The following is a 19,031-nucleotide window of genomic DNA, read 5'->3' as shown; positions in this document are numbered from 1 at the left end:
ACTGGAGGAGAATTTGCCCAAACGTTTGCGGTGGATGAAAGCCATGGGTGGGAAGGGGCTGTGGTGCTCACAGAACACAAAGGCTTTGGCTGTGTGTATTTTATTTAGAACTGGAAGCAGCGAGGAGGAGGCGATGCAGCACAGCTGTGCATGCAGCATTGCTGTAGAAGCTCAAATACGTGGGAATCTTTGCACAATCCTAATTACCAGGGGGACTTCCGGTGTGCTTGCACACCCAGAGCAGCCTATGAGGAGCTGTGGGGCCGTTTGCTCCATTCCGAGCCCCAGCCCTGCACAGTGCCACGCATCCCCCTGTGTCCCGGAGCTGTGCTGCTGCCCTCAGCGTTGTGCAGCTCCCCGTGTCGGTCCCAACAGTCACTGAGCACCCTGGTGCAGGGGCCGACGCTGCACACGGCTGCTGGGCTCGGTGCCGCCATCGCTGCTCCTCACTGACGGCACTCAGCTTTGCGCTCCGTGTCCCCGCAGCCCCATCACCAGTACAGAGCCACCAGGACATAGACGACCCAACTGAAGGAGACGAACAGCCCCAGGATGAGGCTGAACAGCACCAGCGACTGCGCCTTCTTGGACGCCACCTGGGCCTGGGCCAAGTCCCCGCGGCCGAGAGCAGCACGGGTCTGGCGTGGGGAGAAGGGGAAAGGTCAGCAGGGTGACGGCCTGCGGCAGGGGCTGAGCGGGGCCCGTCCTTACCTCATGTGAATACAGGAGGGCGGCGAGTCCGGTCAGCAGGCAGCAGAACAACGTCACCAGCACCGACTCCACCAGGTAGTCCTTGGGCGGCTGCTGGGCGGCGGTTGGAGGCCCCGTGCCAGGAGGCCCCACGGACTGCAAGGACAGAGTGTGGGTCAGCAGCCGTGTGTACCCGTGGAGGCCGAGGGGAGCAGGCCTGGTTACGTACGGCGGTGCAGGGCAGCGGCTGCTGTATGAAGGGCGGCGGGTGGGGATGGGGCTGGGGGTGGAAAACCCCCGGGAACAGCAGCTCCGCGCTCTTGGGGTCGGGCGGTGAGTAGGGCGGCGGGTCGTCCTCAAAGGCCACATTGCTGACAGCCACCACCTGTCTCTCAGCCTCCATCCTGCCGGCCTCTTCCATCCCTCCAGGCCTTGGGCGGCCCCGACCCAGCGTTAATCATTGACCGACGGCATCCGGCGGTGGCAGGCAGGGATGGGGTGAGCAGGGCTGCGATTTGTCACAGTAAACACGGCTGTTGGGACAGAAACTGCATTCATAGCACATGGTTTAGCTACATACTTACGTTAAATACGTGCCACATCTATTTAGCTATGAATATGCACATCCTTTAGCCCCTAAGTATATAGGGGCTGTATACAGGTGAATAAAGAATCCCTGCACCTATTAGAATGTAACTTAAAGTGCTCATACACCTGTGTGTGAGCCTACGTAGTTACTTAGCCCACTGTGTGTGCACATCATGAACACACGCAGTCATGCATCCGGCCATACAGTGTTACACAGCCATGCATCCATCTGTGTGGTGTCCTTACGGCTGTACATTGCACAGCCTTTTGGCTGTAGCCACACATTTGCACACACCTACTCAGAGATACACATACAAGTATAGACGATGCACAGGTGCCCCCTGTGTGCCCCTCGCAGCCCCACACGCACACAGTGCCGCCCCACACACCGCCCGCCCCCCTGCGGCCCCACGAGTCAGCGTCGCACCGCCCCGTGCCCGAGCCCCGCCCCCCGCTGGGCCACGCCCCCATCTAAGCCCCGCCCTCCGTTAGTCACGTCTCATATAAGCCACGCCCAACGACGAGACCCGCCCCATCACGCGCTCCCGCCGCCCCTCCCCACCGACTACATTTCCCAGCGCCCCTCGCGGCGGCGCCGCTCCGCCCGGCTCACCCTGCGCCCGCCATGGCCTCCGCCGGCGGCGCCGAGCCCGAGCGGCCGCACCCGAAGCCGTTCCTCATCGGCGTCAGCGGCGGCACCGCCAGCGGCAAAGTGAGAGCGGCTCCGGGCGCGCGGTACCGCCGGGGCGATGGGGGGGCATGGGGGTCGGTTCGGTTCGTCGGCGCCGGGCGCTGATCCGCCGCCCTCAGTCCACAGTGTGCGAGAAGATCATGGAGCTGCTGGGGCAGAACGAGGTGGAGCGGCGGCAGCGCAAAGTGCTGATCCTCAGCCAGGACAGCTTCTACAAGGTGCTGACAGCCGAGCAGCAGGGCAAGGCGCTGAAGGGGCAGTACAACTTCGACCACCCGGGTACGGCGCGCCCCATCCCGCGGCGTGCCGCTCTGAGCTCCATCCCGCTGTGACCGCGCCGTTCGTTCGGCTGCCGGCGTTCCGGGCCTCAACGAACCTTCTTAACCTTCTTCCTCTCGCTCCCATCCCTCTTGCAGACGCTTTTGATAACGATTTGATGCGCGCAACCCTAAAAAACATCGTAGAGGGAAAGACGGTGGAGGTGCCGACCTACGACTTCGTGACCCATTCGAGGTACGGCGCGGTTCGGTTCGGTTCAGGGCGGAGCTGCTCAGCACAGCACAGCACAGCGCCGTGCCGTTCCCGCAGGATGCCGGACACCACCGTGGTGTACCCGGCCGACGTGGTGCTGTTCGAGGGCATCCTGGTGTTCTACAACCAGGACATCCGCGACATGTTCCACCTGCGGCTCTTTGTGGACACGGACTCCGACGTGCGGCTGTCCCGCAGAGGTACGATCCGCCGGCCGTCGTTCTGCTGCCGGTTCTTATCCGTCCGTCCCCGCGATAGAACTCGGGTTTTTTTTGATCTTCCCGTTCCAGTTCTGCGAGATATGAAGCGTGGGAGGGACCTGGAGCAGATCCTCACGCAGTACACCACGTTTGTGAAGCCCGCCTTCGAGGAGTTCTGCTTGCCGGTACCGAGCGTTCGTCCGCATTGAGTGCTGGGGACAGAAAGAGCCTGGGGAGGAGCTGTAGGTGCAGCCGTGCTGGGAACTGCCTTTGGGAGTTGAGTTTTTTGAGCGAGTCCCGTGCTCCACCTCTCCCTCTCCCTCCCCTCATGAGGCAGAGATCCCTCCTGCACTGCACAAAGCTGTCGTGCAATGCTCTGTTTTGCATTTTCCTCATTGCTGGGGCTGCAGTAGCACAGATCGCTTGCAATGTAAAACTCCCTCTCTGTGTTTATCCTTTAAGCCTTACAGGAGACGAGGTTGCAGCCCACTCTGTACAGGGAGAGAGCAGAGAAACTCAGAGGCAGACCAGTCTGCTCATTTTGCTGCACAATGCAATTTAGGTGCTTGCGTGACTGAGATGTTACCATCATAGGCAGCTTTAACTCACAGCACTGGAGCATAACGCTTTGCCCATCTTTGCACTCAGATTGGTAAGAATTTTCCACTTTCCCATTAACAGTCTCCACCCTCATTGCTGTTTTGCAGACAAAGAAGTACGCAGATGTGATCATCCCCCGAGGAGTTGACAACATGGGTAAAAAAGGGAGTTCAGTTCTCTGCCTAATTTCTCTGGGGAGAGCAGCTCTGGGGTTGGGAAGGGAGAATACGTGGCAACCAGGGCCCTGGTGGCACACTTCTGAGCGTGCCACATTTTGTTGGAGGGAGATGCTCCAGGATTACCAGCTGCAGATCTGTAGAAGGCTGGAACAAGGGATAAGCAATTGTAGATGCAAAACAGGACCCTGAGTTCAAAGCCAATGGTGCAGGTCTCTGCTGAGGTCTGACCTCATTGCAGGGGGCTGGTATAGCTTCATTTAAAGGCTGGTTAAAACTCGAGTGGGATGGGGCCGGGTGCTCCACTTGTTCCAGGTAGCTCAGCAGAGAAAGCTGACATGTGTTGTATGTTTCCCACTCCTCTGGCTGCAGTGGCTATAAACCTCATAGTCCAGCACATTCAAGACATCCTGAATGGAGACATCTGCAAGTGGCAGCGAGGGGCAGTGAATGGACACGGTCGGACCTACAAGCGCCCATTCTCTGAGCAAGCAGAGAGCAGCAGTGTGTTGGCAGCTGGCAAGAGGTCCCATCTGGAGTCCAGCAGCCGTCCGCACTAACCCGACGCTGAAGGATTTGCCTCTGGTCCAGACCAACACTGCAAACAACTTTGGGAAAGAAAGACTGCGCCAAGACGCCCGGTGAAGTGCCCTTTGTCATCAGAGCAGCAAGGTGACAGCGGTGCGAGGAGCAGTTGGACTATGGCCCCTCTCCCCTCCAAAACCTTCCTCCCTGAGATATCTGAATCTATTAATCAACTCTTTAAAGGCAGTTCTACTTGCCTTCTTAATTTTCAAAATGGAATCTAATACTGAAGTTTATCCTGAAAGTAACCAGGTGTTTAGCAAGAGACCCCGTTTCCCTGATGATGCTGTTTCTTAGCAGGAAGGTTAAAGGCCTGAACAGTCCCTTTTTCCAAGCGGCTCACAGTCTGTTGATTTCAACAAGCAGGTACAGTCCATGCTCTTCTCCTGCCTTGCTATGACCCTTAAGTTCTCACACTGCCCTCCTGCTGGCCAACCTTGGCAACCTGTAGCAGCCTGTGGGGACAGGAATGCAACTTCATGAGTGCAGCCAGAGAGGAATCTCCCCCAGGTTAGAGAGAGGTCTGGAACAAATGGAAACTTACTCTTCATTGAGGGGACAGGCCAAGAAGCAGCGTGGTTCTGTTCCTACAAAGTGATACCTTCCTAAGCTACTGCACCTCGCTGTGCCGTACGCAGAGAAGGCTTCTATTTTTGTACCCAAACAGTGTTTCCTTTACCACAGTTAGCTGAATGTGTGAGCTCCAACTGGATTGAGTTGCTCATGAGAACAGAAACCCGCCCTTGTCAGCGCTGGTGTCTTTTAGGGCATTTCTGTTCTGCTGGTTGCAGATTCTGCTGGGCAGAATCCATCCACTTCCAGAGCTGGGTGGTAAAACCGACAAGGGGAAAGCTGTGAAATGCAAGACCCTCCTTGTGCTGCCACAAGCAGCTATCTAAACCATCATGGTGGTTTTACCATCAACCAGGGCACAGCGACTAAATGGATGAACGTTCTGGTTTTCTAACAAACAAAAACAACCCCCAGCAACAAAACCTAACAGATCAGAGGCTGGAAGTACAAACAGTGACGTCCCAGTTTCTGCAATTTACCCCATGTAGCTTCAGCAACATAAAGTTTCTGGCAAAAAATGTGAAATGAAGTTGGGCCTCTGAGAACGTCCTTGTTACATCCTTCTCAAGTCTATAATCACAGAGCAATTTTAAGAATGGGGTAGGGGGGAAATGTTACTAAGAGGGACTTTTTGATATTTTGTGATTGATTTTTTTCTAAACTTCAATCTGGCTGTGTTGGTAACTTTGGCTAATAAACACATGAACAAACATGAACAGAAGTGACCATTTTATATAAAAGGCTTTTGTGTTACACCTGTACAAATGTCTGAGAAGAAATGCTTCTTGAGATGCTCTTACAATCAATTCTTTCTTGCTTTGTTTAAATTGGTTTTAGTTCTGTAATGGCTGAGCTTTAGAGATAAAAAAAAGCAAAACAAGAAATGCAGTCTGCGTGTCATACCACTGTCAGCAGTAGATGTGAGCAAAGGTTTGTTATCTGCTAATGAGCATTTCTGCAAGTCAGACAGACACACTGAGGTGTGAGATGCTGCACTGAAGCACTAGCTGTCAATGCAGCTTTAAGGAGGAGCAACACAGTGACTAAATCCTACTTTCAATGACTGTAGTGTTAGATCACACCTTCTTCATGGGGAGAAGATGAAGACAGCCTGGAATAGCATTCGTTAGGGCAGAAAGGAATGCTACAGTGAAAAGCATCCCAGCCCGTTTAGGACTGGAGTTCTTAGTCAGCTCCTGGCTGCTGCAGACACTAAATCAATAAAATCACTGTGGCAGAAATACTGCATCCCTTGGGGGCTGCACGTACAGAGCTATCAGACATTCCCAGTGAAAAGCCTTGGGCCTTAGCTCGTACCTCCTGCTATGCTGTGAATTGCCCTGCTGCTGCAAGACAGGCTGAGTTACCCACCAAGCTGTTAACCTGAACAGTGCGTGCAGTTCAGAGCACTCTTCCTCGTTCCCATGACTCCTCCGACTCGTGCTGCAGCTCTGTAAATACAGCACAGCTGTTGTTGGTAGCAGGCCATGGAACTGTGCTCAAAACACCTACTTTACTACTGAGAACTTTTCTGTAACAGTATACTACAAGAATTTTAAATTTCTTTTTCTGTTATAGCTTGATCCAATTACTATCAATTATTTGATCAGACTTAAAAAAAAGTATTCAGTAACACTAACAATACAGTGAACTTTGCATAGGAGATGTGTTGTCCTTCACCTGCACCAAGACTGTCAGCGTCCCTGCTTTGGGATGAGGATGTTCCAGCTGTCCTTCCAGCGCAGGTCCTTGAGCTCAGCAACAGACAGGGGCTGCCCATAGGTCACAGGGCTGAAGGTGCGATAGGCAAAGCACACTGAGGAGAACCAGGCTACAGTCAGTGCACTGAACATGCTCTTGGAAAGCAGAGATCTGGGATGAGAGAGGGAAAGAGCAGGCAGATTACATGGATGCCAGCTAATGCCGTCCAGGAGGAAGACGCAGATGTGGTTTATCCTTTCTAAAGGAAAATGAAACCGTTGGGAAATAACACTGCCTTCCTGCAGCAGCTTGCAAGGCTGCCAACTCTGGAGAAAAGAGCTGTGTCACTTTTTTATCTGTAAAAATTACATACCTGCAGAGATGATCGCTGAGATGCTGTAATACGATGGGAATCAGGAGAATCTGGAACGTGAGGGCAGGCAAGTAGTGGTATAGGAAGAGTGTCTTCTCCATCAGAAAGAAGGGCAGGTAATTCACAACCCAGCCTCCAACACAGATCTGCCCAGCTGATACCCACAGCTGCCACGCATCTGCAGGAGACAGGAGAAATTCTGACTGGTATCTTGGAGTGCTGACCCTGTAAATGTATGCATCTCAAAGGCCAGGGTTTGTTTGAAATAAACCTCTCTCCACACAAGCACTCCCTCTCCTTTAAGTCTATCACTAAAGGTCTCAATCCAAGTCTGCTGCCTGGAGGCATCTTAACACACAGGGAATAACTCAAACACTCTGCTAGCTCCTATACAGTCCCAAGAGGCCATGGTCACATGGCAATGACCAAAATCTGTGTGTGCCACAGGCAAAAGTGTCACAATTAGGGGACAGAAAAAAGTGCAAAAATAATCAAGCATATAGCTACAAAAAAAAAAAAAAAAAAGCTTTGGGTCCATTGAAGCATAACAGACTAAGAGAAACCCCCAGTGCAATCAAACCTTCAGGAACATCATAAATTTTTCTTCTTCGTCGTATCAAGTACCACAGGGACAGACACGTGTAGACCACAGCAGCCACGTTAGCTGAAGCCCAGGTGCAAACATTCCCAAGGAGATGGATCTGGGCCTGCCAGGCAGAATATGGTATAAGCCAGAAGCAGGAATGCACTGCAGCTCTTTTAGGTAAGCTCAAATATTATCAACGTTTTACATACTTGCTAAATGAAATTTCATAGTGTGCATGGCTAATAACATGATCTTCCTTATCAGAAAGCTGATGAACTTTGCTGCTTTAAATCTCTTTCATAATGTACAGCACTTAAAGGATGCTACTAGAGATCAACTCATCTTCTAAACAGAAACTATGAACTTGCAGTTTAAAAAAAAAAAATCTCAAGAAAAAGCTGCTTGCTTTGAAGTGCTAAAAATTCTTTAACACAGTAAAGGTCCAACCTGGACCAACTCCTCAGAACTGCAACCCTGCTCTCAACTCAGGCTTCAGTTCTGACATGTCTTTCTTCACCAGGTTCACACTTACTCCCACTCTGCTACTCACACCAGAGGTTGGGTGTAGCCAGTATGCAATATTTGTGTCCATTGTGATCCAATCCAGAGCAGAGGAGCTGTACTTATGTTCTGTGTCTTCACTTTTCAATGTGAGTATCTTCCACTGGGAAAAAAAAAGGACACACAAGGCTTTCAGAATTAGAGCAATAGCTGAGATAGCAGGCATAGATCAACAGCTTCAGATGTAAGGTGTTATGTTCTCAACCTGAACGTGGAGAAAGACTGTTTGTAAGTCAGGCTTGATATTTATCAATAAAATGGTTTTATTTGTCCTTAGATAATGCATTTTTTGAGCAAAATTCTGAGATGTCAGTGAGGGGCATTGAGACTGCTGACAAAACAACACTGCAACTCAGTTTCAGAGAACTTCTGCATGCCCAGCTGCTCTTCCTTCTCTCTTTTTTTACAGTCACTTGGGTACTCATCATTCGATAGCACAGTTGCTATCTAATGCCTAAAGAGCATTCTGATTTTTTCTTCACTAAGGAAGCTGAATTACTCTATCAGCAAAGAAGAAGCAGTGAATTCTCAGTCTCACAGCCTGCAGAAGTGCTTTGCTTCCTGCCCTGCAGCAGAAAGGATGAAAGCAATGCATTTACCTGCAATTCTGTGAACTTTGCCATGAAGCTTAGGTTTTTACTTATATCCATCCGTGTAGGAGAGTGGAGTTCCACTTCCCTCTCTTTTTGCTCTTGGCCTGGAAGAAAACACCACTGTTCAGAAACAACAACATAACAGCCAGAAACCCAGAAAGGAAGGGGAAGGCCCATGCCATATAGCCCGGCTCCTCAGGCTCCAGGGAGCCCTTCAGCACTGTGCAGCCCAATCGTATGAGCACCCTGAGGAGGTCTGTAAGGATTCTGACATTGCAGTAGAACTGAAGCTCACTGAAAAACTGCCCAAATCCACTACTTGGACTGAGTGTGGCTGAGACCTCACCATGTCAGTGACCCTGGGAACACCCCCCCTCCACCCCAATTCCACCAGACCAAGTCCTTCCATCAGTGTACACTGCAGGAAGCTCCCAGATGCAGATCCATGCTCAGAGAACACGGCTGAGACCTACTTTTCCCATATCTGTGCTCTTCCACATTCCACACCATGCTCTGGTGGTAGCCTTTGGACAGCTTCTCTCCAACCACCTCCAGCTGCCGGTATCCCCACTCAGGTAAAGATGCTCCACTGAGCTGAAAGTGAAAGCACAACTGACAGCTGTGCCACTTGGAAGCTCAGGCTGGAAGTTCCTTGGCCTGGCTGTGCAGCCCATCACAGCAAGGGCCTGCCATGAAGTACAGGACCACCACACAACACATCTGAACAGATCTACAGCCACAGAGTCAGTGATTCCAGCAAACTTTGTGCAGAGATCCTTCACTATTCCATCTGCTGTCACATACTACACACAGCCTCAGCACCTAAGGCTCACTTGTGTAGGGTGGCCATAACTTTCTAAAAAGCAGGACAGCTCTGCATGCTGAAAAAGAACAAAGCAACTACCTGAAACACACGCCACATTGAGCAAGTTTCCTTGAATTAATTTACATTTGTTTCACGTAGTTTAGGCATTTCAGAACAGAGAGATCAGTATTTTATGAGATTATGAGAGCTGCACGGAGGAAAAACTGTAGGAAAATAAACATAAATCCACTTGCCTTTAGCACTGCAGAGGTATTCACGTGAACAAACCTCACTTCGGACAGAATGGTTTTCCACACGTCCGTGTCAGACTCACGATTTACAATTTCCTGCAATGGTGAGATGTCTTTTGATTGGCTTTTTGTCTCAGCTACTTCTGGAGAAAAAAAGATGAGCTCCTTCCCTCCCTTTGATCACTCACCACCCTCCAGAGGTTCTGTGCTGGCATGGAAATGTTATAATCGATATAGCAGGAAACTTCCTGGGAGTGGGGGCTGAGAGGGGCAGCAACATCGTGCCTGTAAGACAAAGCAAGCATCCTCAGATCCTCTAATACCATTTCCCAAATTCATATAAAAACATACCCATAAAGGAACTAGATTGGCTTAGTTTGAAAGCAAGTAATCCATTTAAAAAGACTACACTGTTCACTCTGAAAGAGAACACTACCCACTACCAAGAGCTGCCAGCAGCAGCCACGCAGGAAGCCAACACAGACAACTGCTACCCTGCTGAAGAACAAGCACCGATTGTGACAAACAGGGATGCCGTTCATCTGCGTTTCCAAAAATGAACAAATTGGGTTTAGAAGGAACACAGCAAAGACCCACAATGCAGAATGCCCCCCCTTCCCAATCACAGCAACATTCCAATGCCGACTGACTCTCTTTTGGAGCCACTTTCATACTGCAGTCTTTGCAGAACAGCCAAGGATCCGTGGCAGTGAGCCATGGCACACTGAATTCTCCAACACATCCTCCTAACTTTCTGACTGCACCCTTCACACAGGTGAAGTCAGCAGGGGCAGCAGATGGCTTTAAGTTAACTGTCACCCACAACACTGCCTGAATATTCTGGAGAGGAGGCAGGGAGGGGGGAAGGGTAAGGACTCACCAAGAGATCCATGTATTTCAGAATCTGTGAATTACCACCAATCGTCACTCCCAGCCCCACCATTTTGGGCACCAATCAGTTTATACTGAATGCAGAGGTCACTCCTCTTCAAACCCTGAACTCTTCCACTTAGAGACACAGCAAGACAGAACGAGCCCAAAATCTTGGCAGAGGAAAGGACAAAGGAAAGGACTTACGTGTTGAGGTACCGAGTTGTGATGCCATGGACCAGCTGCACGACGTGCCCATGCCTGACAGGACGGGGTGGGTTACTCACCACCAGCTGCTGCCTGGTGGAGTAACACATGAGAGGAAGTGGTCACATTCTTTATTCTGAATTATGCAACCTTGTAACAAGCAAACTGTTTGGGCAAGATACTGCAGTAGGGACAAATATCTAGGCATGATGATAGGAAAACCAAGTCATCTACAGAATACACCAGAATGGAAAGAAAGTTCAGCAAAGCAGAGGCAAATTAAGGGCAGAATGACTCAGGGGATTGGCAATGGGAAACCAACACCCCAGCCATTAAGTCAGTGGTCCTAATTCAGATGAGTCAGGAACAAGTTCAGGTTATTCCCACACTACAGCTGTCGGGTTCTTTCTGTGAAATGTAAGTGCTTCACAAGTCTGGCAGGAGTTGTTACTACAACTGATGTCACTTTTGGCAGGACCACCACACAGAGATCAATGGCTATCATTTCCACCACAGAGACCAAACCCTTATCCTCTGGACAAGGCTAACACATGCTTTGGCAAGGAGGAACTCTTGTTCACCCAACTGCTGCCTGCACTCTGTTGTTCTACAGCTTCACATCCTCCAGGGCAACCTGAGGAAATTTAAGTAGATACTGGCTATCTTTTACTGGTTCTCACAAAGATTCTGTTAGAATCCCCCCATGAAAGCTCTGCACTATTGACAGGCTCCCCCAGTGTAGATATGATTTATAACAGCACACAGTCCTTTGGGTAGAACTGTTTATGCAGTTCCCAGAGCAACATTAGAAGCCTACAAAAGCAACTTTTTGATCAGTATGCAATGATATCACACAGGGGCTTTCAGAGGCAGAACTGCAAAAACAAAGAGTCCTGCTCTTCACTGATAGTTACAATGGCAAAATGCTTTAGCACAAACCAAGCCTTTTCGTGCTCAGACACCCACCTGGAATCCCTCCTAACGCAGCAGATTCTGAAGCTCATCCCACATTTTCAGTACAAAGAGATACTCATTCTGCAGAAATGATTTTTCGTGTCTTCTGAGACCCATTCAACATTGATAGAACTCATCAAAACACTCTAAATGCCACGGCTCACACACTTCAAAAAGCAGAACTCTGCTTTCATGCAAAGCACCTGAACTGCTCCCATCAATCTCATAACTTTAAAGTTCCCCTTACGCACAGCACAACCCACAAATTGGGCAGATGGAGTTCAGACAGAATTTCTAAGTCCTCACTAATGCTTCTACCATGTAGGAGTACTGTGCAAACAGCCACCTTTACCAGCTCTGCAGCTGAAATTGATTGCTCATGATCACATACGGCTTCTATATCAAAGCCATGCTTGAAGCAGTTTGGTATTTAGATCTTCTGCATACTCACATTCCAGGATCTTTGACAATCCACCAGTTGTTCACATCCTTAAAGGGATAACAGGTCACCTGTTGCTGATGAGAGCTACCTCGGCCATTCTCATACCTTTACAGAAGTACAGAAAAAGAACAAAAACCAACCAGGTGTGTAACAGCACATTTCTGTGCTTCACAGTCACTGCACACAAACCAGCACCAAACCACTGGCTCCATTCCCACAGAGAAGCCACGCATTTGCAGTGCTCTCTGAAGACTTAAAAGAGACTGCGATGACCCAAACTGAGACAGAACCAGAGCATACTTTGACCCTAACAGTATAGAACCAACAGATTTCTCACCTGATGGGATAAGTGTTCGTGTGAGAATGGAGCCAACACTGCATGGGCTTGCCCAGCACGTTCCGCAGAGTGATCTGAGAGCCATAGGCCACCTCTAAGGGCTGGCCCTGAGTGATTCGAGCCAGCCCACCCTGAGAAGCACGAGGACAGGATAAGGGGGAAGAAAAAGAAACAACCTAGATGCTGTTCAAGCACTATTTAGAGTCACTCCTCACTTTAACACAGCAGTACCTCAGCACAATGCTTTCTCATATGATATTATCTACAAAAATGAAATCTTGCACCATTCACAGCAGAAAGCAAATACACCAAAGCCTGCAATAGGAGTGTACAATCAAAAGGTGCACAAAGTTAGGCTTGGTAAGATTATCATGCTAGAAAAGTAATCAAAACAGATGGAAACGCTCACCGGTGTCGCAGGCTGGCAGTGAACTCCACAAGGAGTGACCTCCAGAAAGAGAGCCTGCCCCAGTGGCAGTCAGCACTGAAATGCACCTAGAAGTGCAGCCAGGCTCCACCCCTCCTGGTAGCACAGTGAATTGCCTTCACCTGTGCTCCCATGGCTGACTCACTGCTTGCCTCAGGTGCTCAATCAGAGGTCCAGGCTGCGGTCAACTGTTCCCATACAAGGACCTTAAGGAATGTCCCTTGCTGTTTCGTGCTATTTCAATAGACAGACTAAGTATTATCTATAGAAGCTCAGACTAGCATCTTGCATTTTAAACTTACACTTAGGATATGAACCCAATTAAGAGTTCAGCACAGTATCTACAACCGCAGAGTTTCCTGTAGGAAAGGACAGATCTTCAGCCTAGAGTGAAGCCTTGGCTGACTGGAAGAAAAGCTTTCATCTGCTATTAGGATTTCAGTCCTCATTTTTCAATTTAAAGCCACACCACAGCAGCAAAGTAATAAAATGACATAAAGGGAACAAATAAGCGGGATCAAAGGAACGAGAAAACAACAACGCAAGAAACATTTCCTCCAGCTCTCCCCTAATAATTCTGTTTCATGAGCACATTCCCCTTACCTCTAAGCTGGCTTGGAAAGCACTTGTCATAATCTGGTCATGAGGCCCAGAGCGATACAGCAAGGTCAGGTGAACATAGAAGAAGGACAGGTACATGGCCACGGGGATGATGAGGAGGGTCAGCCCCCTAGCTAGAAAATGGCATACCAAGGAAACCTAGAAGAACACAGGGAACTCATTGCTTTCATGCTCCAAGTTTTAAAAAATCTAAAAATATCAGAGCATTCGCCTTGCTTTGTCTGTTTTTGAGTTCCCCCAGTCACCCTCACTCATCTGTAACTTTGAGGACAGCTGGATAATCTCCACTGAGGATCTGAACTGGGGCCAGCAGGAGTTCTGTGAAACACTACAGATTCTGAGCCACAAATCACCAAGGCACAGATAAGAGCAGAAAAGCCAGTCAGACACACGTGCTTTTCTTAAACATAACTCCATATTCTGCAGAAACTGAGCTGAAAATCTGTTCTACGACATGAAGATCTGCAGGCTACAAAAGGAATGCTAGTGTAAAAGACAGCTACAGCCAGCATCGTTATTGCATAGACTTGCAAGGCTCCCAGGTGGCTCCTGTCCTGCTAAGTTACTTCTAAGTTAATTCTAAGTTACACATGGTTCATTTTGCATGTTGCACCACCTACATTTGACAAGTTCTGGTCTCCTAACATGTGCCAGAAGTGGAATCCTGCAATGGCCAGGAGCAGCATATAGGTAAACAGGCCCACGTATTTCACTCTGAAAAGAGAATGCACAAAAACTGAACAGGGTTAAGAAGTACACAGATCTATGGCTATTATTTAATGCATGATGTAAACATTCCAGCTTTCTCTTGAACCAGATGCATTTAAGTCCAAGGGCTCAGGTTTGTGACTACTTTGGTACAACGACATAAATAAGCTTCAAGGCTTTGTAACACTTGACGATGTCATTTGTTTGCTCATTACATTAAATAACTGCAGTGACAGTGAGCCCTCCTGATGACAAAGTGGCACATCATGAAGCACTGAGTGCCTAAATTCAGACTTAGTGAAACTTGAGGTGATGAGGAGGGAGAGGTGAAACACTGCTGATGTAACATAAAGCCTCCTCCACAAAACACTTAGATAATGCCCCCTCATGCCTGGTTCTGCCCACTGACAGCTGACCAGCAGTCTAACTCATAAAAAGTCATGAGGATGTCTGCTCAGAACAGCACCAAGAACAGGTCTTGAAAATCTGAAGCACCGCTGATACCTCAGACTTACCCAACAGCACAAGAACAAGCTACTCCAGTCAACAGCAGCCAAAACCACCACCTTCCGGAGAAGGAACTTCAATAAAAGGACAAAGGGAACAGTGTTATGAGCACACCCTTAAGATCCTGAATTCAAGTAGTTTGACTTCAAAACAAATCTGCTATTCCTTATTCTACTCAGAGGTATCTCATTCTGAACCTCCCAAAGCACAAACCCTGACCTGCAGGCTGTTCTCAAATGTACCTCCCTGTTTCCTGTTAAGCAATACCCAACACTGCCTGCCTTCTGATACCAAACATAAAAGAAATGCATCAAGCCACCTGCTAGGCTCAGTCTGCAGATGATTTTACTTTACTCGAGATTACATCAGTTTATCCTCCCCAAGGATCAGAGAATGTGGGAAGTCACAAGAAAAGAGATATAGATCCCCAGATTCAGTGGTATCAAAGGAGCACAAATGATGAATTTAACATCTGTGTTTCTGTGTATGGAAGGAAATATTAAGATTTAAAAAAAGGGTGGATAAAGAAATGCTCCAAGGGGATTTTATGTTTATTATAAAATAAAGACAACCTTAGTACCAGTTAAAATAGGCTGCAACTCTGCTAGAAGAATAAATTCTTGGGGCAGCTGTATGAGGTGAGTTACAATAAAGTGAAATAACTTAAAGAAAAAAACAAAGGAATCTATAACAGAAAATCACCACAAGAAAATCCAACAGGATGGGAGACAATTCAGCTTTACCTGTGCCTCTGCAAATTGTAGAACTTCAGGTAGGACAAAACTGCAAGCAGGATAAAAAAAATCAGTATGGATTCCAGAAGCATGAACCTTGACTGAGTGATCAGAGAGTTCTCTGCCAGAAAAGAGACAGACACAGAATTAGAAAAACACCTCAGACAACCACATTATTACCCAGCAGAAGGACCTGCCTGCCCCTTTCAAGACAGTTTCACACACAGTTCTACTGGCTACAGTACAGAGGTGCTGGGTGTAAAGGAACAAAACCTTTCCAGCATGAGCAAAGTACACGGGCTGTGCCTCCAAAGACGAAGAAACAGAGAACAGCAGTCTGTCAAGAGGCAGAGCTGCAGTGTTTGCCTACAAGAGGCAAAGAAAACCAGTGCTGGGAGACCCGGGCAGATGCTTCTCAAGGTAACAGAAGTCAAAGCAGTGCTCCTGTTATGTGCTCTACAGTTTCAAAAGGGAAAACTGACCGTTCTCTCCCTTTATGAAGGGCTCACAGTTTTTTGCAGTTTATTTCCTGGGGAATAAATTTACCTAAGAGAATGAGAAGAGCAGCTCCAAGCGCAGCACAGTGGGAGAACTGCAGTTCTACCAAAATCTGGTATGCCAAGGGGATGCAGAGAGCACCAGCCAGTGCTGGCAGGAACCTCAAGGAGCACACAGGAACGTTGGTGCTGTATTCTGAAATCAGAGAGAACAGTTGCACGCACAAACACAAAGCTGCTAACTGCAGCTAAGCCAGATCAGTACAACTACAACTACGTTCAGTGAGTAGCTGAATTTAATTTCTGCTTTTAGTACCTTATTGGCAGGCTTGTTTTGCTGAAAATGTTTGAACTGATTTGGAAAGTTTGTGCTACAGAAACATAACATCTTAAATTTCCATTAGAGACCTGACGATGATTTACTTTAGAGGAGAACTGAAGGTGTCAGATAAAACATTTTTTCCACTAGGCAGGCCAAAGCAATGCCTGCTGCTGAAATATGACCTTTTTCCCAAAACAATGAGATGGCGAAAAACAGTTTTTACCAGCTCCAATCCTGTTCCATAAGAAGTTTCCATCAAATCCTCCTAAGTAACCTACAACATAAGCAACAATTCAGAACTTCCAGTGTCAAAACAAGTATAAAAACAGGTGCTAAACTCCTGGAACAATTTCTCAAACACACAGCTTGTCCATGCATGAAAGCCCTCTTTCCCAAAAGGATCCTCTTTTGTACTGTTCTGCCTGCAGCAGTGCTTGATAATGTGCAGAGGTACAAAGAATATAAAGTGGAAACAACAGATTCTCAGTGACAAAGTTATCTGCATATTTAATCTCTCCTTCCCATATAGACAGCTTTATGCTGTGCATTTCCAAACTACAGAATGGAACTTAGGCCTCAAAGTCTGCTTGCTGCCTACTATTTCTAGTCAGTAGCAGCACTCATTGTGCCTAACGATGAGGTAATGGATACCTGTCTCCATCACTTTCCCAGTCCTCTTATGGCAGTCCTGTCCCAGTACTAAATAAAGGAAATACCAATTCTCTCCACAGCAGAATCTCTCAGCTGCCTTGGGCTTTTCCCAATGACAGGATCTGACAACTTCTAACCAGTACTTCTTTCTTCCAGAGCAACAGGCAAGAGACACTGCTCGATTTCAGGAGGCACCCTACCTCCCAAAGCTAGCAGCATATGGCCAAGCGGCGGGCCGCTGTCATCCACGAAGAAGATTCTCTTCATGTACAGGGAAACGAATTGGCCATAATAAACTTCATCAAAACTGAAACACAAGAGACACAGACACGTCAAGTCCAATTACAAGGACACTGCTGGGTACAGAAAGAGTAGGAAAAGAAACACTGACACATTGGCAGAAGGCTAATGACACAACACAGCTTTGGCTCCCTTATCTTCCCCTCCAGGGCTCTATTAGGGAGACATTCTCTGCTCTTTCATCCTCTTATTCTAACCCACAAATGCTTAAAAAATAAAAGTCCGTGTTGCTCTCGTGGGAAGTAAACTATTCTACTCACACAACAGCACGTGGATAGGAAAGCCCCCACAGACGGCTCATTAATCCCACGACAGTCAGCGCCACAAGGTTGAGATTTATCTCAGCAGTAACCACAACTGGCTTCTTCAGAAATCCCAACATCCTGTCAAAGGTCTGTCCAGGCCTTCAAGAACAGAGAAGCACAGCAATCACCATTTCACTCAAAATCTGGCTGTCAGCTGAAGATCATTTGACAGCAAGCACACACTGCTACTTTCCACTGTTGGCAGCTCATGGTAACTATCTTCTGTCCCCTTGTTTGCAATCTGTGTGCTTTCGGCTGTAGCTGCTGTGGTAGCTCTTGAGAATGGAGTTAATAAACTACCCACACTTAACTTTTCACTTGCCCTCATTCTACATGCATGCAGGTCTCTGTCCTCAATAGTAAGCTGGAATCATAAAACAGCTTGGGTTGCAAGGGACCTCAAAGATCATCTAGCTCCAGCCCCCTCCTGTGGGCAGGGCTGCCACCCACCTGTGCTAAGCAAAGCTCCTAGCCCAAACAGATGCTGCTGATAGGCAAGTCACACGCTCAAACACACGCACAAGAAAAGAAAGGTTACTTCCTTGCAAACTGGGTGTATTTGCTGACAGGATGGACCCACAAACACTCCCTAAAAGCTGGCTGCTGGAAACCCGAAGGTGATGTAGGACTGCAGCGCAGCCTATTGGGGGAGTGCTGCAGAACGCAGGACTGAACTGTTCTCTAAGCAGAACTACTGGAAGCTAGGCGTGCTGTCAGGAAACACCAGGCAGTGTTGCAGCTCCTCACCTCGATATCACCGAAAGCTACTGGAATAAACTCTTTTGCATGGCTTTCATCAGGGGTGAGTAAAGCAGGATGCAAGCACATCACTGCACCAAACGCAGTGCCACCGTCCTTGTTTCTTGCTACCTACAAAACAGAAGTGCTGCTCAGCTACACGCTGCCCTGCAGAACAAACTTTGGTAAGAAGCCCCTTATAAAGATAGGCTCTCCATCAGCACTGGGGCCACCCTGCCGCTGCCCCTCCACCTCTGGATGAGTGCAAGCCCCAGGACCCCAAAGAGCACTACTATAGGGAAGCAAGTCCCAGGCCTCACAACGCTCAGACAGGAGCACAGCACAGCCCCTCGCCACGTCCCAGAGCCCTATAGAGGTGAACGGAACCACCACACCTCAGCCTTGAACCCCACGGCTCGGAGCCTTAGGAGGGACGGCAGGATGCTGAATGTCCCTCACCACCCCGTTCTCCTCTTGAGATTTACTGGGAGCAGCAGGCCCGCCGGCCCCACACCCCCCCCTCCACTCCCAACTCTCCCCCTCACTCCCCCCCTCCACCTGCAAGCGGCCTTACGGCCGCCCCGAGCCCTCCGAGGTGAGGCAGCACCACCACCCCCTCATCACCAGGCCTCGTAGCCCCGCCTCGAGGGAACCAGGCCCTGCCCCACTCCCTCCAGCCTTACAGAGGTGACGGGGGGAGGAAGGGCAGCAGGAGCACAGCTCCGCGCCGCGGGGGCAGCGGGCCCAGGACGACCCCGACCTGAGGAAAACGCAGCCGGAAGCGCCTCAGCCCGCCGCGCTGCGCCGGAAGTGACGTCAGACGCACAGAGCGCGGAAGTGGGTGCAAGGAAGCGGTGGGCCGCGTCGCCATAGCAACGCCACCATAGCAACGCCACGATGCTACAAC

At 48.9% G+C, this 19,031-nt stretch overlaps 3 protein-coding genes across 5 annotated transcripts; 1 reads left to right on the top strand and 2 right to left on the bottom strand.

The window, feature by feature from the left end:
- Positions 1-84: 84 nt before the first annotated feature.
- PRRT1B (proline rich transmembrane protein 1B) lies at positions 85-1,573 on the bottom strand. Its single transcript, XM_042831060.1, has 3 exons — positions 920-1,573; positions 712-846; positions 85-638 (listed from the first exon to the last, which is right to left on the bottom strand). Exons 1-3 carry the CDS (start codon positions 1,109-1,111, stop codon positions 492-494), a joined length of 474 nt encoding a protein of 157 aa, XP_042686994.1. The 5' UTR covers positions 1,112-1,573; the 3' UTR covers positions 85-491.
- A 330-nt stretch (positions 1,574-1,903) lies between these two features.
- UCK1 (uridine-cytidine kinase 1) lies at positions 1,904-5,350 on the top strand. The gene is made up of 7 exons (XM_042831059.1): positions 1,904-1,990; positions 2,089-2,248; positions 2,386-2,482; positions 2,558-2,700; positions 2,791-2,885; positions 3,408-3,456; positions 3,849-5,350. The coding sequence occupies exons 1-7, from the start codon at positions 1,904-1,906 to the stop codon at positions 4,034-4,036; spliced, it is 819 nt and encodes a 272-aa protein (XP_042686993.1). The 3' UTR covers positions 4,037-5,350.
- Positions 5,347-18,935, bottom strand: POMT1 (protein O-mannosyltransferase 1). Of its 3 annotated transcripts, none has more exons than XM_042831056.1 (22): positions 18,885-18,935; positions 18,134-18,256; positions 17,342-17,485; positions 16,982-17,088; positions 16,354-16,404; positions 15,858-16,004; positions 15,321-15,432; positions 14,586-14,651; positions 13,983-14,076; positions 13,345-13,500; positions 12,315-12,445; positions 11,987-12,082; positions 10,582-10,674; positions 9,693-9,789; positions 9,508-9,600; positions 8,922-9,042; positions 8,455-8,552; positions 7,845-7,958; positions 7,289-7,415; positions 6,709-6,886; positions 6,315-6,506; positions 5,347-6,085 (listed from the first exon to the last, which is right to left on the bottom strand). In XM_042831056.1, the coding sequence occupies exons 3-21, from the start codon at positions 17,461-17,463 to the stop codon at positions 6,329-6,331; spliced, it is 2,181 nt and encodes a 726-aa protein (XP_042686990.1). In that variant the 5' UTR covers positions 17,464-17,485; positions 18,134-18,256; positions 18,885-18,935; the 3' UTR covers positions 5,347-6,085; positions 6,315-6,328. The 3 variants fall into 3 exon arrangements, with proteins under 3 accessions (XP_042686990.1, XP_042686989.1, XP_042686992.1); XM_042831055.1 differs by having other exon boundaries at positions 18,808-18,893; XM_042831058.1 differs by lacking the exon at positions 16,354-16,404 and having other exon boundaries at positions 18,808-18,893.
- Positions 18,936-19,031: the final 96 nt, after the last annotated feature.

This window comes from Centrocercus urophasianus, unplaced genomic scaffold (assembly GCF_019232065.1).
Source record: "Centrocercus urophasianus isolate 14NV4802_14NV808 unplaced genomic scaffold, USGS_Curo_1.0 seq_34, whole genome shotgun sequence".
NCBI lineage: Eukaryota > Metazoa > Chordata > Aves > Galliformes > Phasianidae > Centrocercus > Centrocercus urophasianus.
Note: the sequence above shows the minus strand (reverse complement) of the source record. Positions and strands in the feature narration are given on the sequence as shown.

What these genes read in the sequence shown, in the direction of transcription:
- PRRT1B (XM_042831060.1), bottom strand. Translation starts at nt 1,111, where the DNA reads ATGGAAGAGGCCGGCAGGATGGAGGCTGAGAGACAGGTGGTGGCTGTC. An exon ending in AGCCGCTGCCCTGCACCGCC is followed by an intron (nt 847 to 919) that starts GTACGTAACCAG and finishes CTGTCCTTGCAG; the next exon opens with TCCGTGGGGCCTCCTGGCAC. An exon ending in CCCTCCTGTATTCACATGAG is followed by an intron (nt 639 to 711) that starts GTAAGGACGGGC and finishes TCCCCACGCCAG; the next exon opens with ACCCGTGCTGCTCTCGGCCG.
- UCK1 (XM_042831059.1), top strand. Translation starts at nt 1,904, where the DNA reads ATGGCCTCCGCCGGCGGCGCCGAGCCCGAGCGGCCGCACCCGAAGCCG. An exon ending in GTACAACTTCGACCACCCGG is followed by an intron (nt 2,249 to 2,385) that starts GTACGGCGCGCC and finishes TCCCTCTTGCAG; the next exon opens with ACGCTTTTGATAACGATTTG. An exon ending in TCGAGGAGTTCTGCTTGCCG is followed by an intron (nt 2,886 to 3,407) that starts GTACCGAGCGTT and finishes GCTGTTTTGCAG; the next exon opens with ACAAAGAAGTACGCAGATGT.
- POMT1 (XM_042831056.1), bottom strand. Translation starts at nt 17,463, where the DNA reads ATGTTGGGATTTCTGAAGAAGCCAGTTGTGGTTACTGCTGAGATAAAT. An exon ending in TCCTATCCACGTGCTGTTGT is followed by an intron (nt 17,089 to 17,341) that starts GTGAGTAGAATA and finishes CTTGTGTTTCAG; the next exon opens with TTTTGATGAAGTTTATTATG. An exon ending in GGCTACACCCAACCTCTGGT is followed by an intron (nt 7,416 to 7,844) that starts GTGAGTAGCAGA and finishes TCTGCCTGGCAG; the next exon opens with GCCCAGATCCATCTCCTTGG.